The sequence below is a fragment of the Anguilla rostrata genome, chromosome 1, assembly GCF_018555375.3.
Source record: "Anguilla rostrata isolate EN2019 chromosome 1, ASM1855537v3, whole genome shotgun sequence".
NCBI classification, from domain to species: Eukaryota; Metazoa; Chordata; class Actinopteri; order Anguilliformes; family Anguillidae; genus Anguilla; species Anguilla rostrata.
The window spans coordinates 79,737,699-79,756,457 of NC_057933.1; the positions used below are offsets into that span (position 1 = coordinate 79,737,699).

General features: G+C 46.8%; 1 protein-coding gene across 1 annotated transcript in view; it reads right to left on the reverse strand.

Moving 5' to 3' along the window:
* Window positions 1-1,511: 1,511 nt before the first annotated feature.
* The window catches only part of hs1bp3 (HCLS1 binding protein 3), a 28,822-nt gene continuing 11,574 nt past the window's right edge, over window positions 1,512-18,759 (reverse strand). Inside the window, exons 5-7 of the mRNA XM_064321449.1 lie at window positions 13,638-13,807; window positions 13,005-13,143; window positions 1,512-3,559 (exon numbers count right to left, since the gene is read on the reverse strand). Coding sequence (XP_064177519.1) covers window positions 3,289-3,559; window positions 13,005-13,143; window positions 13,638-13,807 — 580 coding nt within the window. The 3' untranslated portion in view covers window positions 1,512-3,288. The remainder of the gene's footprint in view (window positions 3,560-13,004; window positions 13,144-13,637; window positions 13,808-18,759) is intronic.

The following is an 18,759-nucleotide window of genomic DNA, read 5'->3' on the forward strand; positions in this document are numbered from 1 at the left end:
TTTTCAGGGAGGAGGTAATTACTCTTGGAGGCAAACCTGGTGACAAAACAAAGGTGTAAGTGACCAAAATAATGGTACATAAGCCTAGATTCTGATAATATTTGCTTTTCATTTTTAATTTGTCAGAAAGTGCGAACAGATTAAGCATTTGCCAGGTTCAGCAATTACTCAATTTACTTCCCAAACAATGTAAACGAAGAAAAAAGTAACACTGACTGCATTTATTTTGTGATTCACAGTAAACAACTATTGTTGACAGAATCCAGGCCACTAATTAAGACTGTGTAGGCACTGATCAGATATGAACCAAAGCTGAATGTCCAGCCATGGACATTCAATGCCTGTTAGACAGTTTGGTATAGTTCAGGAACTGGGCTTGTATCTCAAAGATCGTTTGTTTGCTTGTTAGCCGAGATGCTGAAGCTAAACCCCTATGCAAGGTTCTGAAACTGAACTGCTTTAGTGCATATTCAGCTGTGTGAAGGTACATTAAAAAATAAATTTGCGTAAGTCACTCTCGGTACGTCTCTGCTAAATACTGAAATGAAATTTGGTTTATTTGCATACAGAGGTAAATAGGTCTTGGAAAAATATTTTGTTAGCATCTTTGCTAAACTGACAATAATTCTTCCTTTTTTTCCCCAGAGGTCGAAATATGGATATTTACTGGCAGTGAGCTGGTCAGGATAAGACACGTGGATTTATTTACTTGGACCAATTAACATGACTGCGTATACTAACTGTGACAAAAGAGGGGGAAGGGGTTGTTCATCATTTAAAATCATCATCAGTCTACCAAAAAAAAAAACTTTTTTGAACTTTGCAAGCACTGAAAAAACAAACAAACAAAAAAAAACAAAACAATCACAAACAGTACTTGAACCTTTTTTTCACGGGCCTTTACGATCCTCCAGAGTCCGAAGAGGTCAGAAGAAAAGGCCCGGTTATCAGTCACTGCGATGTCCCAGTAGGGCACACTTTCCCAGGCCCAAGGCTCGCCCCGTCAGACAAAAGACCAAGCGGAAAAGTCTTCTGGCAGACACACTGCAGTCAGCCCCTGAACAATCAGCATCTCCTTCCCACACGTGTGTGTGTGTGCATGTGTACGTGTGTGTGTGTGTGTGTGTGTGGGTGTGTGTGTGCGTGTGTTGTGTTGGTGTGTGCGGTGTGTGTGTGTGTTGTGTGCGTGTGTATGTGGCGTGTGTGTGTATGTGCCGTGGGTGTGTGGTGTGTGTGTGTATGTGTGTGTGTGTGCGTGTGTGTGTGCGTGTGGGTGTGTGTATGTGTGTGTGTGTGGTGTGTGCGTGTGTGTGTGTGTGTGTGTGTGCGTGGTGCGTGCGTGTGTGTGTGTGTGTGTGTGTGTGCGCGGGTGTGTGTGCGCGCTTGCTTGCTTCATGAAAACAGGGAGCAGTTCTGTGGAAGGGAAGAGCAGCGGTGAGGAAGACCCCTGCGGCCGTTCTAACAACCACTCCCCATTCCGCGTTTCGGGCTTTCCTCTGTGAACCGAAGGAAGGGTCACGATTTGGACAAACGGAGCAGCGAGAAGCTTCTTATAACCTGGACTCCATGGGCGGGATCGGCTACCGAGTTAGCGTACGCACAAACATCCGGGGGAAAACACGTCACAGAGTACTCACTAAAGCTGTCCCTGTAAGTACCTATTTTTCAGGAAAAAAGTATGTGTGAGTGTTTCACTTTCACCTCCTTCCAGTTCCCCATTTGACACCAGGGGCACGGATTGAATAGTTCTCATAAATAGTTAGCCATGACGTGTGAAGTGTTTATACTCTCTTACTGGGCCATGGTGAGCGGATGTTTGGCCACCATGACCCATGACGGGTGACACCCTAGTCAATAAACTTCAGAGGTGTCCCACACACAGGACATACTGTGTGAAATCTATACAAATACTGCTTGATTTGATAAAAACGTGCAATAATGGTGAATAAACCTATTTTCTAGCACCCAGTAATCTAGCCCCTTCAAAGTGAAGACTCATGTCTGGTAACAATATAGTCTATATAGTGTTGCATATGTGTTTATGTTTATGTAACAGAAAATAGAGGAGTAGACAGCTTGTCTATCATTTCTAGAATTAGAGACTGCATGTGTCTGCTAAGATGAAACAAGCAAAATAAAAAAAAAAAAATAAAAAAAACTGACTTCCAGGGGCCAGAGATCGATGGCCATAATTAACCGATGTTAAATAAAACTTAAATGTAACGAGCATCCAAGCGCAAAACTGAGGGTTTTTACATGGGGTCCTTCATTAATTACTCATCCCCATGAGAAGCATAGTAATGAATATTTACTCATGAAACATTTTCTTCTTTTTTTTTTTGCCACTTTCACATTCAAGGGTCCAATGTATTTTTTATCCACATGAACGATTTCTTGGAGCAATATTTGTTTAAGGGCTGAATTAGTTTAACCTTTTTTTTCCATCTGGCTAGTTTGTTCCACGCGTTCTCTCCTGATTGTGCCTGGTTATTGCTGCTGTCGTTAGCGCAGAGCCTTTTCAAAATGTCTGCCTCTTATACGGAGCTGAAAGGCCTCTCAGGGAATCAGAAGCATTTCGGCGGTCAGTGCGAGGCGGGGGGGGGGGGGGGGGGGGGGGGGGGGGGGGAACGTCAGTCTCACGTCCCGCTTAGCGGTCCCGTCCACGACAGGAAGCACTTCAAATCGGCTGCAAAGGACTGGGAACAAAGGATAATCGGGACCCCCTACAGAGCAGGCTCTTCCTCGGAAAACAGAACGGACAGGAAGAGCACAAGTGGGAAAAGTCTTCAGATTATGCCTCTGAAATACTGCATTTCAATGTTTTTTTTTTGCGTTTTGTTTTTTAAAAACTACGCTATTCCAATGACAACTTGGACTGAGCTCAAAGGTGTAAAACAAAAACAAAAAGGAAGTAAAAAATGGCGGCATTCGATCCGCAGAATTCCCGACATCAAAAAATTCCTTTAAGGACACCCTCAAAAAACCGGGGTTTGATCTTGTCAACAAGGTGCAGAGGAGGAAGAAAATATAAAGAGTTTTTCTTGATCATCATCTTTAAGGAAAAAAAAAAAAAAGACATTTTCAAAATCTTTATCTTCAAAATTCTGGGTATCACAGCATTCCCAGGTGTGTAGGGTAAAACTTCCCCCTACTCACTTGCGTGTTTGGGGGTAACCCTGAGAGTACTCAATTAGGCCTGCACTGCAGAAGAGGAGACCCAAAAACTAGGCCTAAATTGCCCCCCACCCCTCTCCCCCCCACCCCAAAAAAAAAAAAAAAACCAAAACATCAGAACAGATCCAGGTCCTCGTTGGTGGCCTCCTCATTCTGCTGTATGTATTTGAGGATGTCCACCTGTCCCATAGACTCCGCCTTGGTCTCTGGGAGAGGCCCCGCCCCTCGGTTGCCGTCGGCGACGCCGCCGCTCTGAGACAGGGACGCGGGCTTCTTGGGCAGGGCCGGTTTGGGTTTGGGCTTGGGTACGGGTTTGGGGGCCAAGGCCGGTTTGGGTTTCGCGGCCTTGCTGACAGCGAGCAGCTTCTCCAGGTCCTCCTCCACCCTGAGAGTGCAGCGGGGAAAGAAAACAAGAAAAACATCAGAGGAAAAAAAAAAACCGACAAAACAACCATCGGGAGGACAAGTCGGTGAGTTTCGCCTTTCAAGCGAACGCCCTTCAATGTAACGCTCTCAATATCAGCCGAAACCCTCCAAGCTGTACTTTGGGGTTCAGATCTGAGGAAATTTGGCAAAAACAAATGTTTTTTTTTTCTACTTGTTGGAAACACAGGGGTTGCCATGACTACTTTATGAGCGAGCTCTCCTTCCAGAGACCCGCAAAGGGAAGCTCAGTCCACAGAACGTTGTACACTGACACCGCATTAACTCCTTAAGGTCTGAGATCACCAAAATGCGATTATGCTAATATAACAATCACTACAAGTAAAAAGCACACTCTGTAAAGGGTAATCCCCTTTAAACTGCCTTAAAACTCAGGGCTTTTTGTAAGAATCCCCCTATCTTAAATAAACCCTATTATCTCCAAAACTATATACAGTACAAACATGGTTTAAAGCTAGAAATAAAGAGCACATTTGTAGCAATGACCCCTGATACGATGGAATTCTCACTCAAATATACAGGATATATATTTATTTATATAAAAAACAACAAAGAAATCGAAAAATTGTTTTCTTTTTTCTGTTGTGATCATGAGTGATTGCATGAGTGTGTACATCTGTGTCCGTGTACGTGTGTGTGTGTAAGCACTATGAAACACCTCACAAGCACAAGTCCACCGCTCCTCCACCAACAAACCTTTCGAAGCCGCACCCTACCCCACCTTCCACCACAAATACAAAAAAACATTTTCAGAGAAAAACATCCTTCCCCACCTCTCCAAACCCACCCATTACTAAGATATTTTTCTCACTGCAATAAAACAGTTTATCTGGAGTTAAAACACCATTAAATAACTTTTTTTTTTATGAATCTGAACATCATGAAAGGTTCTGAAAGTTCTCTGTGTGGAAATGGCCAGTTGTGTGAGCATTACAGAGGCAGGGGGAGGTGCGCTGGGGTTGACTCTGTGAACAGGGCCATTGTACGCTACTCTACTAGGGCTCGGACAGCCAGGGCACACACACACACACACACACACGAGCGCAGCAAGCCTTCTGCAAGCCCGTTTCAGTTTTAAATCACAGAGGAAATAAAGGTGCTTTGTCCCCCATTGGGGCTTAAGAGCAATGAGAGCGGCCAGCTCAAGTCCATGCCGAGTGTACGCTAAAGACCTTCCCTGTTAATTATTCCTCGATTTCGATGCAATGGGAAAACTTGGAAAACCCTGTGTCAAACAACTTTTCCCATTAACTACCTGAGAACCGATATTATAACAGCATCACCCTCACATCTAACATCTATTAAATCAGGTCAGCATATTCTGACAGATTTTAATAGTCTAAATATTATTAGCATTTTTTTTGTAATAGCATGCATTTCATAAACAGGTTAGAGTGATCTGTCCAAGTTCTACACAATTGTAAATGAATTTTAAGTGTGCAAAAAAAAAATAAAAATAAAAAATATACCCAAAAAACCACAGTCCCTTAATAAAACATTTTTTTTTAAAGTCTACTCTTCAAGGGTTAAAATTTTGAGACATTCTTCTTTCCACAAGAGAATGAGCTGAGAAATCAGTTTGCACTGCCTACTTTTAGTAGTAAAAATTGAGTTATGGAACAGAGTTGATTTAATAAAACATTTTATATCTTTGGGGCCCTTATCGCTGATGAAATACTAAAAGAAATACAACTCTCATTTCATTACTCCGAATCGATTGAAAATTAATTACATTTTGTTCCCTGTAACCGGCGACTGGGGGCAGATCGTATTTTGCAGCAAAGCTAGAAATTGAAATAACAGTTCAGGAGATAGAATGAATGTGCAAGTGCACGGAGAATTGTTCAAGGTCTGTTCCTCTCAGTTATATTTTGTGCAAAGTGGAGAAAATCAAATTCACTTCCTCTCAAACTATCTAGAAAGATCAGAGAGAACAGTTTTTTTTTTTTTTGTCATTCGCAATATTTTGCTATTTTGTGCTTGGTGAGTGGGTGGACATGATGATTTTTAGCCACAATATCAACCCAAGGGAGTGACAGGTGGGATCTTCCTCTTTCTGACATCATCGGCGTCATCATCGTCATCATCACTGATGGAGATGTTGCTTAGTAACACACTCCAATGAGTGAAGACAAACACACCCGTGAGAATCGTACCAGCGGTGTGTGGTTATGGTCAGCTGTGGAGAGCAGTGGTGACAGCAAGACTTTCTTTATGAATCGTTTCCAAGCAACAGCCACTCCACACACATAATAAAATGTTAAGAAATAACCAGGCAGCTCACTTTAACAGTCAATGGGCCTCATTCATGGAACATGATTGTGTACAGTACGATCACATAAGATCGTAAACTGCGTGTAAGAACGTTTCCAAGAACATTTCAGCATTCATTGTTTTTTTTCTTATCTGTATTTGTTCATGGCTGTTTCCTTATGCAAATTACATGAACAGGATTTACAAACAGCTTGCATTCATCGTCTCACACACTTGGGATATACGCAAAAACAAAAGCCTGCACATGTGCCATGAATCTCATATTGCTTTTTTGTTGAAAAAACAAAAGTAAGAATTATTTAATAAAAGTATTGTGAATGAGGCCCAATGACTTTGTGGGCCCTGGAGAAATGGTGAGTTTATACACGACCTTACACAAACCAGCATTCTTGGCCAATGGAAAAGGCCTTATTGTGATGTAATCACCGTGGAGTTTTAAGGTGGCGAAACACAGCGTGACTCCGGACCGGTCAGCTCTGACTCCCTGGAGTTTTCCGGAGAATCGCCAAGCGCACGTAACCCCCGCGGGCCTCAGTCACACCCGGCTACGCCTCACAGGAGGCGGAGTCTGACGAAGGCGGGGCGTCGCCCAAGCGCTTCGCGCAGGCTTCACCTCAGATACAACCCCTCAAGGAAAACCCTGCCTTAAAAAAAATTTTAAAAAAGGAGGTGACAAAGCTCGATTCACCACGGGGGGGGGGAAAACCCGACAGAGCTCCATTCACATTTTCAAAGTGTGTCCACGGGGCAGTCATGAGAGCCGTTGCGTGCGGAACCCACAGCCAGAACTGAAGAGCAGTGAGTGAGCTTCCTCTTTAAACAGGAAGTCCAACTCTGAGGCACGAAATGAAAGCTTCACACTGGGTGCGCCTTCTAGGAAAGTTCCCCTGAAGGCGATCTCATGAAAAAAAAAAAAAAAAACAAACAATGAAAAGCTCCTAGTGTGACTGAAATAAAGGAAACTGTGCCCCTATTTAAAAAAGAAAAGAAAACAAACAAGGAAAATGGAACCACCCGTATCCAACAGTCTATTGGAAATAAATCACCTGCCGTGCTAGAGATGTGTTTAATTTTGTGACGCACATCTTTGGAGTGGCAGCACAGCTCAAAACTCTTATGAATAAAAATACAGTCGGTGTTCTAGTCGAGGCACTTGTCGACAAGTCCAAGTCAAGTCTCAAGTCCCCAGTTCCAAGCCCGAGTCACCATACAGCAAGTCCTAGTTGAGGCCAAGTCTCCAAGCATTCAAGTCTAAGACCACAAGTCCAAGACACCCGATCAGCACTTCTCACCGTGTCCGTGTGTCCTCCCACAGTCCATAGACATACAGGTTAGGTTAACTGGAGAGTCTAAATCGTCCTTGGGTTACCAATATGTGAGTGAACGGCTTATGGTGACCCGTCCGACCTTTTACCCAATGCATGCTGGGATAGGCTCGAGCTGCCCCATGACCCTGACCAGGAGTAAGCGTTTTGGAAATGGATGGATTATTCAAACCCTAAATAGGGGCGACATAGCTCTGGAGGTAAGAGCGGTTGTCTGGCAGTCGGAGGGTTGCCGGTTCGATCCCCCGCCCTGGGCGTGTCAAAGTGTCCCTGAGCAAGACACCTAACCCCTAATTGCTCCCAACGAGCTGATTGGTACCTTGCATGGCAGCCTTTCACCGTTGGTGTGTGAGTGTGTGTGTGTGAATGGGTGAATGAGAGACATCAATTTAAAGCGCTTTGGATAAAAGCGTGATATAAATGCAGTCCATTTACCATTTACCAAATAAACAGGATCAGACGCTAAATCAGTGAGACTTTTAAACCTGTATAGTTTTCCGTCCGATTTTTAAGCGAGCCAATTTATATACTTACAGCTGAGTACAGTGAGGGGGAAAACGAGTGGGTGTTGAGTCTGGTAAACTAGCCACAAGGCACATTAAGACCAGCCAAGCACTTGGTGTACCCAAGAGTTTCAGGCGAAGGAGATCAAAAACAAAACAGCGATCGAGCTGCAAATATACCAGCAGCACATAAAACTCAAAAGTCTGCACAGTTACTCACACAGTTTTACAGCCTCAGGTCATAATTACGCGGGCAACCGTTAAGAACTTCGCGGGAAATGCCAGCTGAGTTTTAACCACAGCTTGCGTTGGTTCCTTAAGCAAAAAATAAAAAAATAATAAAAACTACAAATGTATCTATCCTTTCGGAACTTTTTCCTCATTGGAAAATAAAAAATAAAAAAATCCCATTTCCTGTAGCGGATGGCAGAGCAGCCATTTTCCTTTCTAAAAGCAGTGCTCGAGGAGAACTTCCAGATGGCCGAAACCAGAAGGCGCCTTTAAAAGGCGCTGAGTAACGGGAAGAGGCAGGACTGGCCCTCTCTCCTCCTGCTGCAGGTCAAGGGTGAATGAAATGAAAGGGCGATTGTTGCACAGAGAGAGAGAGAGAGCTCTCTGGGATATTCTTGGCAGGTGAACTGAGGTTCCTTTTCAGTCATTACCTGACAGCGTGCGTCACGCGAACGGCCAGCGGTTCGACCCCCCCCCCCCCCAGTTCTCCTGACCGCTGGGAGGAGGGGTGATTGAAAACAGGCCTGAAAGGTGCCATTTGGCTGCCAGGCGCACATGCCAGGAAACAGGACAACCAGCTGTGGCGTGCCGGGCTAGAGCCCTCCCCCCTGGGTGGGGCAATCACGGATGGATAGATAGATAGATAGAGAGAAGGAGAGAGAGACTGAGAGGAGAGAGACAGAGAGAATGAGAGAACAGAGACGGAGAGAGAGAGAGAGAAGGGAGGGAGAAGAAGGAGAGAGAAGGAGAGATGGAGAGAGAGAGGGGGAGAGAGAGAGAGAAAGAAGGGGAGAGAGAGAAAAGAGAGGGAGGGGGGGTAAGGGGGAAAGAGAGAGATGGGGGGGTCCGATTACCAGGCAGGAGAGCCAAACACAAGGACACACAAGAGGAATTCCTAAGGCCACAGTCTCATTCTCCTGACCAATCAGGACACTGGCAGCATTTACATAACCTACTTGACTCCTCCCCCTACCCACCTGCCACACAATAATGCCCCTATGGGCCCTTTTTTTAATGAAGACCCGAACATGGCAACCCAGGGGTCTCATGTCCTCATTACCTCCACTTTGACTTCAAAATGTCAATAAAAAAAACACACTTTCGTGACCTCATACTCCACCACCAAATACTCTCATTAAGATCTCTGGATTTAACACCCCCTCTCTCTGCTTCGCTGCAGAAATTTTGTACAGCTAAGCTGAAAAAATGTGGAGTACTTGCTAAAAAAAAAAAGAAAGCAAACTATTGATGAAACGTTAATGAAGTCAAAGGTGGTTCTAGGAGTACTTGTCTCACTCCATACATGCAGAGTTCTTCTCTCATACACAATATTAAATCAGATTACCTCCTCTCTCTCTGCTAGCCGCTGCTATCTCTGATGAGATCAGCGGCGAAACTCCTCTTCCACTCGTCTACCGCTTTTAGTCACAGTTTATTTGAAACATTTCAACTTTAAAGGGCTTTGCCAGCTGCCAAGCGGGGAACTTTTAATTATAAACTATCAAAGGAAGTCAATAAAAAAAAGAAGAACGATCTACTTGACAAATTAACTTCAGCCTTTCCATTAGCTTGCTCAAACAAACCCCAGGGGAGCACGTCTTGGCTGAAGGTTGTGGTGTGTGTGTGTGTGTGTGTGGTGTGTGTGTGGTGTGTGCAAGTTAGGGTGTGTGTGTGTGTGTGTGTATATGTGTGTGTGTGTGCGTGTGTGTATGTGAGTGTGTATGTCTGGTGTGTATGTATGCGTGTGCATGTGAGTGTGGTGTGTGCATGTGCGTGTGCGTGCGTGCGTGCGTGTGTGTGTGTGTGTGTGTGCAAGTGAGGGTGTGTGTGTGTGTGTGGTGTGTTGTGGTATGGTATGTGTGTGTGTGTGCTGTGTGTGTGGTGTGTTGTGGTATGGTGTGTGGTGTGTGTGTGTGTGCAAGTGTGTGTGGTGTGTGCATGTGTGGTATGGTGTGTGGTGTGTGTGTGTGTGCATGTGTGGTATGGTGTGTGGTGTGTGTGTGTGTGCATGTGTGGTATGGTGTGTGGTGTGTGTGTGTGTGCATGTGTGGTGTGGTGTGTGGTGTGTGTGTGTGTGCATGTGTGGTATGGTGTGTGGTGTGTGTGTGTGTGCATGTGTGGTGTGGTGTGTGTGTGTGTGCATGTGTGGTGTGGTGTGGTGCATGCGAGTGAGGCTGCTTGTGTGTGTGTGTGTGTGGTGTGTGTGTGTGTGTGTCTGCGTGAGTTTGTGTGTGTGTGTGGTGTGTTGTGGTATGGTGTGTGTGTGTTGTGGTATGGTGTGTGGTGTGTGTGTGTGTGGTATGGTGTGTGTGTGTGTGTGTGTGTGTGAGTGTGTGCGAGCGAGGTGTGTGTGTGTGTGTGTGTGTGTGTGTGTGTGTGGTGTGTGTGGTGTGGTGTGGTGCGTGCGAGTAGGGCTGCTTGTGTGTGTGTGTGTCTGTGTGTGCCTGTGTGGTTTGGTGTGTTTTGGTGTGTGTGTGTGTGTATGTGTGTGGTTTTGTGTGTGTGGTGTGTGTGTGTGTGTGTGTGTGTGTGTGTGTGTGTGTGTGCCGTGTGAGTTTGTGTGTGTGTGCGTGTGTGTGTGTGTGGTATGTGTGTGTGTGTGTGTGTGTGTGGTATGTGTGTGTGCGTGTGTGTGTGTGTGTGTGTGTGTGTGTGGTATGTGTGTGTGTGTGTGTGTGCATGTGTGGTGTGGTGCATGCGAGTGGGGCTGCTTGTGTGTGTGTGTGTGTCTGTGTGAGTTTGTGTGTGTGTGTGGACGGGGTTCGCTTCACGAGAACTTAAAATACTCGATCCGTTCGCCTCATTCAAGGCAGAGGCCCCTTTCCCGCAGTTACATAACTCTGGCAGACGCACAAGTCTGTGTGGAAAAAAGAAGAAGAAAAGCACATCGTTTTAGAGCGACCCCCTCCAACCGAAGGGCCAAGATTTACATCTTCCAGGAATATGAGGGAAAAAAAAACTTAGAAAGGGAGCATAAATTCTGTCTGACACTCATATAACGCATGCTCACACTCACATAACGCATGCACTCTATAAGAGTGTTCTTTACACGCATGCACTCTATAAGAGTGTTCTTTACACGCATGAACTCTATAAGAGTGTTCTTTACATGCATGCACTCTATAAGAGTGTTCTTTACACGCATGCACTCTATAAGAGTGTTCTTTACACGCATGCACTCTATAAGATCTTCTTTAAGGTCACACCGATCGTGTGACAGTAGGACGCAGAGACCTGTGAGTTTAAAATAGCATCGGTAAAACACATGAGCCTCCTGTGTGTGTGTGCGTGTGTGTGTGTGTGTGTGTGTGTGGGTGTGTATGTGCACATGTTTGCGCGAGTATACGTGTCTGCGTGTCAGTGTACATGTCCATGTTTATATGCATGTATGTGAATTTTTGTGTGTCTGTGTTTGTGTGTGTGTTACTACTGCACTGCGATGGTAAGGAATAAGACAGCGTCCGGCTGTAAAATGGCGAGAATTTGGCTTCCTGTCTCCGCAGAATGAATCACTCAGAATTGCTCTGATTCCGCATCTCCATCAAAGCGTAACAAGGGCAGAACGTACGGCGTGACACGCCAAGCGCAGGAATGAGTGCGAATAAAACGTCTAACCTCAACAGCGCGAATCCCAACCGACAGCCCGTAGCTGCAAAGAGAATTAAGGCTAAACGAGAACGTGAGACAAACAAATCGGCTTTGCCGGAAACCCACCGGAGGGCCGCAAAGCCATTTCAGGCTCGTTCTAAGGAGGAAAGCCTTATTCTGGGTCATTTAGCCCCAGAACACAAGTCAGCCTCAGTGCTGCCACAGTAACAAATGATCCATTGGACTGAGTTCAATTTACTATTTAGGTTTGTGGCGGATGCTTTCAGACTCGTGATTAGTACCTGCAGGTTGTCCAATCCAGCTCTTCCTTCCCGTCACAGTGTGTGTCTAAATATGCCCCCCCCCCCCCAAAAAAAAAAAAACTCACCCCCCCACCCCCTACTCCCCACTACCGGGAATGAAACATGGACCTTATGGAAAGCCTGCTGAGTTTCTCCCTCTAACAAGCAGTTCCCAGAGGTCAGCACTGAAGAGCCACCAAGATTTGCATGTAGTGCCCCCGGTGGCCAAAACGCGATACTGCATTTACTTGAACGTATATCCTGCTTTTGTGTTTCTGGCCAAACCCCTTATTTATTTATTTGCAAAATGTATCAGGCTAAAACAACACGGTTTCTGCATGAGTGAAGTCGACGTGGCACTTCATTAATCAGACACACCGTGGCAGCCTGCGGGAGGGAGTGCAGCTCAGCTGGACTGGACCTGTCGGGCTCAGATTTATGCGCTGGTGTGGCTACAGGCGCTTGCCTTCCAGGAAAAGGGCTACGAGAAAAATGCTACGAGCAGCGACCTAAAACAGCTCCCATTAGCAGCTGTGGCGTTTCACAGTCTGCTTGCGTGGGACAGAAAAATCCATCAGGAAATTCAGACTGTGTTTCACTTTCACCCTCTTTTATTACTGTACTCCGGTCTTACAGTTGCTTTCTGCTTTTCTCTGGAAAGTGGTTTGACCTTAATGTATACAAATATGTACCTATGCATTTATGTATGTATTATTATAATTATTCTGTGGAACTGTCAACCCGCTCTTCCTGTATACACAGAAAGCGGCAACACTCAGAGGTAGACGATGTCTGGCAGTCGAGGGTTGCCATTCAACCGCCTGGGCGTGTCGAAGGTCCTTGACAGACCCTAACCCCATCTCGGCGAATGAGAGCATCATTGAAGCGCTTTGGATAAAAGCGCTATATAAATGCAGTCCATTTACCATTTACCATTCTATTTTACTACAAAAAAGCAACATGAAAATAATAATGAACATCTGAATAAGATCCACATGAATGTCCAGATCACCAGATGCAAAATGCTAAGGTATCTGCATCTGAGGACTGATCAGAGCCCGATTAATGGTTATCATCACCGGACCACGTGGGACAGATGGAGCGTAATTCACAGCCATGACGCTACTTCCTGACCGTATAGCGGAGCGTTTGTCGCTCGGTACCTGAAGAGCTCGTCCGTGTCCTCGTCCAATCCCGCGTCGGCGGGCGGCCCGTCCTCGGCGTACGCCGTGGGGAGCAGAAGGGCGTCGCCGAGTTTGACAGCCCCCCCGAGGTCGGGGTCCTCAAACAGCTTCAGGTTGCCTGTCGCCATGGAGACCACACACACACACAGGTGAGAATGTCACCACAGAGAGGACACTAACCCCTCTGGATTTCTGACATTATGGGTCATTTAAAAGAAAATAACCTTACACCTCTATCACACGGTGAAGTATGAGCACGGCACGTTCACCACTGCCGCTTCGCAAGAGTGTAGACATCCACAGTTATCCTCCAAAACTTTATTTAAAACACCTTAAAAGGGTAATAAAATTCCTCCAGATTACTCATGTCATAATTTCAAAAGATACCATCTATTCCAATGAATACTAAGATATTTTGATTATCTGAGAAACTGAGTGCATATTTTAGTCCGTAACATGAAATTTTCTGAAATTTCTCAGGAAACCGCAGATGAGTTTTCGCATTTTTACGGGTTAAATCTAAAGAGAGAAAAGCATCTCAGCTGCGTATCTGATGCTGGTCTGAACTGTGAGCTTGAATCACGGTAAAACACCGTCCCGTGTCCCACTCACCGGTTTTGGGGGCCGGGTCCCTCCTGGCCGCGGGCTGGAACAGGTCCTCGTCCGGGTCCGCCTCCTCGTCAAACAGATTGAAGGTGGACTTCTGCACGGGTCTGGGGGGCGGGGCAGAGGCCACTGGCTCCGCCTCCTTCGGCTTTTTGGGTTTCTTGGGCTTCTTGGACCTGGAAAATACAGAGCAGCGGTTTCTCTGTCAGGGGGGGTCTTCCAAACGAGGCGAAGGCGGGGCGGGGCGGGGTGGTGTTTATGACCTTTCTACACCACCATTACTTTACTTTACAGGCATTTAGCAGACGCTCTTATCCAGAGTGACTTACACAACGTATCCATTTATACAGCTGGATATATACTGAAGCAATTTCGGTTAAGTACCTTGCTCAAGGGTACAACGGCAGTGTCCTACCCGGGAATCGAACCTGCGACCTTTCGGTTACAAGCCCAGTTCCTTACCCACTGTGCTACACTCCGTTACAAACCCAGACCCCGTGGAGAGGCCTACCAACGGGTCAAAAAGACAAACGAAACGAACAAACGAGACAAACGAAAACGGGGTGAGCTGAGACCCCCCAAGGCCCAAGAGGTTAAGGGCTGCCACGCCCAGAGTTTACAAAACCCAAAACTGACCCCCACGCAAACCGAACAAGTCGCAATATTCATATTTCCTCCCGAGATTTCTACCCATCGAGGAGTTTTTTCTTTCCGTTGATTGAGTGTTTTTCTTCCCACCAGGGTTTTTTTTTGTTGTTGTTTACCTCACTTGCTTTTAGGGAGTTCTGGCCAGTTTTCCTTCTGTGACTCCTTCTGGTAAAAGGTCTTTGTGACGGTTGTCTGCGAAATGCACTTTACGAGTAATACTGATCAGATTTGAAAAGAGAAGCTATTAATGCAGGGCTTTTCGACCATTTCCGATCCAGGGATGCCCACTCATGCTCAAAGGCAGGGGACTAGGGGACCCCATCATAACTTTGACGGTTATATATATATATTTTTTTAAACAAAGGCTCCATATTTTGAAAAATTTCCCCAAATCTTTATTTCGTCGTTGCACATCAGCCCAGCTGAAAACCCGGGTCCTGAAGCGTTATTAAAGCAGTGGAGCCGCTGCAGGGCTGCGCAGCAGCTGCGTTTAAAGGGGCGCATTCTCTGCGCCTGATGCGCGCCTGCGGCACTGCTCCACTCTCTCTGCAGTCCAGCTGCGTGTCCTTGTCCCCTTGTGAAACACTCCTCTAAACGGTGCGCAGTAAACCTGTTTTCACACCTGGCGGGCAGGCGAAACCTGATAAGCAGCACATCTGGAATTCCCACCGCCCCCGCCCCCCCCGCGGCACTCCCCAGCTATGAAGAATGCTCAAAGAACTGCTGAGTCATGAGATCAGCAGCTCTCAGAGGCCTCCTTGTGTTACCGGCGTAGCTGCAGTCACACGCGATCCGTCACTGCCTTACCCACATCTCCAATCATGCAGACACAGCGGACAGAGAGACCAGGCCTCACCCAGACCAGGCCACACCCAGGCCCAAGATCAGGGCTCACCCAGGCCCAAGATCAGGGCTCACCCAGGCCCAAGATCAGGCCTCACCCAGGCCCAAGATCAGGGCTCACCCAGGCCCAAGATCAGGTCCAGGTCTCTCCCAAGCCTAGGATCAGGTCTCTCCCAGGCCTAAGATCAGGGCTCACCCAGGCCCAAGACCAGGCCTCACCAGGCCCAAGATCAGGCCACACCCAGGCCCAAGACCAGGACTCACCCAGGCCCAAGATCAGGCCCAGGTCTCTCCCAGGCCTAAGATCAGGGCTCACCCAGGCCCAAGACCAGGCCTCACCAGGCCCAAGATCAGGCCACACCCAGGCCCAAGACCAGGCCTCACCCAGGCCCAAGATCAGGCCACACCCAGGCCCAAGATCAGGGCTCACCAGGCCCAAGACCAGGCCCAGGTCTCTCCCAGGCCTAAGATCAGGCCCAAGAGCTCTCAGTTTCTGGGCCGGCCCAAAACGTTCCCCCCATTAAACACCCCTTTCACCCTCACAGACGTCCCAGAGGCTGAGGAGAGGGTGACTACAACGCCCTCGACCCTGTGTCTCATACGTGGGGGTAAGTTGTATGGGGGACACAATTCAGTGACGCACCAGGGACTGCCCTCATGACTTCATAGATGGTGGCACACCAGTGACAGACATAGCTGGGTGAAAAAGGGAAACTATTCAACAGCATGAACTGCCTTTGACCTCAAATGTGTCCCAAATGTGATGATTCACCATGAGTGACATCTGACATCTTCTCACACACCCAGAGAGGACGGGGGAGGGTGGGGTTGGTGCGGCTGGAGGACAGTATTCAGTGACGCACAAGTGGCCTGGCATGACTGTAGACAGATGCCACAGAGAATTCCCTCCGCATCTCTCTCAGAAACGCTGCTCTCAGAGAATCGTTTTACGACTCGAACGGATACACGTGAAGATCCCATGACACTGTTCCCATGGCGACCATAGACATAAAGATCAGGGGTTTCCCCCGCAGTGGTCTGGCTACATTCTCGAACTCGGCCCGTCAGACTACCACCCAGCCAAGTTCAACTTGGTTAAGCGTTTTCCCTCCCTCTTCACCTCAGCTAACTTGCGGTCAGCATTCCGGCACAAAATGGCGGCACAAAGAGTTTTTGGAATTTATGATTTTGCGACGACTTCTCTGAGGGGGTCCCGCCATTCGCTGATGGGAAGGTGACCGCAGATGTAACGAGCCTGACCGTTTTGTCACCCACAAATTTTCGTATTCAAACTCGCTCTCCACCCACTGATTCAATCTGCTCTCGCTACCGCTGTTAAAATCGAGTCAAGCTCTAATGCAGTTACAGGCAAGTTTCACCAACGGGTTCTGACAGTTTCTGTTCCTCTTCATTTCATTTGGAGCATTTGCTAATACACGATGTGGATAAGCCGCACGGCAAAACACAAAACACACCCAAATAAAACAAAAAAAAACATTATTATGCAACAGTCACTGTTTCCCCTTTCCCACCCTCCCCCCACCCCCCCCCCCCATTTTAAATTTTAGCACTCAAGCGATTTATTCGGGACTGTTACGCAACAATGCGATCACACGGGCGAATCCACGAGTATCTGTTTTTTTTTTTATTACATTTTTTTAATTTAGTTTAAACTCACTACAGGCTTTTAAAGAAAGTCAGTGTCCATAACCAGGAATTCCATGTTTTGATTGAGGACGTACACACAGGCCAAAAATGACTTCTCCGTTTGAGACGGGGTTGGGGGAAACGAATGATTCTCCTCAATATTTTCTTTTTTTATAGGAGACACAGTTAATCTATCCCATAATTCATCAGCAGGTATGCTTTCTGGAACCCTGGGGGCAGCTGGCGGCACCTGCTTGTTCAAAAAACTCAAGCTTTCTCTGTTTTTTTTTTTTTTTTTGAGAATGGCGATAAAACCAGGCTCTGCTGGTAGGGGAATGGAATGAAAAGGACATTGTTGGAGGGGGGGGGGGCTCACCTATCCATGCAGGCCACCCCCGCTTCGCATTCAGCTAAAATCAGCACGCCAACCTGCACCCAACTGGTGATCTACCATATGCTCATCCGACCACCTGGAATCCACAAGACCTCTATGGTATTTGATCATGACATCAGAGCTTCAAATAAAATTTAAAAAAAAAATACAAAACAGGGAATCAATGAGCTTTTTATAACCTGTATAAATCACGCGGTTATGTAAGATTTGGGCTGGAGCGGGAGCACAGCCTGCAGTGATTAAAGCCCTGGGCTCCTGCTGCGCAGACCGCATGTGCTTTTGCTGCGTCCCCACGTGCCTCCTTCCACCACGCTGAAACACGGAGAACAGAAACTTCATTTTTCTCCGTCAAAACTTTTATTATTATTGCTGGAAGCCGCAGTGGTCTCCTTAAAAATGTGCACACACACACTCACACACACACACACACACGCACACGCACACAGTGTGGTTTGTCTCCCAAAAAAAATAAATAAAAAAAGCATCTAGGGAGTTCACAGTGTTCTCGCCCTCTCTGATTGGTTACTGAGCTTTCCAGGACGCATGTGTCAAACTCCCAGCTCCTTAGACCGGCGGTTGCCATGGAAACGGCGAAAAACAGGCACAGGCCCGGTCGCGGGGCTTCTGGTCACTTGCGCACTTTCATGGAAACACTGGCCTGGCCGAACGAAAAACTTGGATACTCGGAAGAATAATTCACAAGGAAGAAAGGGAACCATAAGCCGACTATGACGCTGACTATGCTGACTACGACACTGTAACTTCTCTGTGAAAGAGGGCAGTGTTCTGTCATGCCGGTACCACAGACACACAGACACACCACACACACACACACACATACAGATAGATAGACACACACACACACACACACACCCTCAGACACAAACACAAAATATTTAGGAAACGATGAAAGGTTAAGCTATCCGTTAGACCTGTGGGTGTATCAGGACTGTTCTTTCATTTAAGAAATGTCAAGCAGTGATGCGGTATGTGGGGGGGGGGCAAAGGTAAGCCATGGCCAACGCCCACTTTTTGCGTGACACAGGGAAGTGTCTAGGGATGGGCTGAAAGCAGAAACAGACATGCTACTGACTGACAGTCCACTCCTACTCACCTCGGGAAGACTAAACAAAAAAATTAAAATAAGAGGTCAATAAAAGGAGCAGTGTTGAATGATGTAGCACATAATTGCCTCTTGTTCCCAACACTGCTGTTATCAGAAGTATTTTGAGTGTTGATTTCCTAAAATATTTTAAATGATTCACCAAACAGACAGTGACTGCACAGAGAGAGAGAGAGAGAGAGAGAGGGAGTGAGGGAGAGGGAGAAACTCAAACACCTGTGACATCTTTCAGGCGGTGATTAGATTACTTTCAGCATTATTCAGCAAAATCACACTGCTGGGAGATCCACCATTATCATTCCAAGACCAGGCTTGCCAACTCTCATGGCTTGGGTGTGAGACACACTTTCAAGCTCTGTCTCACACTCTCATCCAAACAAACCACCCTGGCAGAAACGAGAATCTCAGTACCATCCCCCCCCCCCCCCCCCGGTCAACAATCTTGGTCGCAACTCCGCCCACAATCCCCCCAC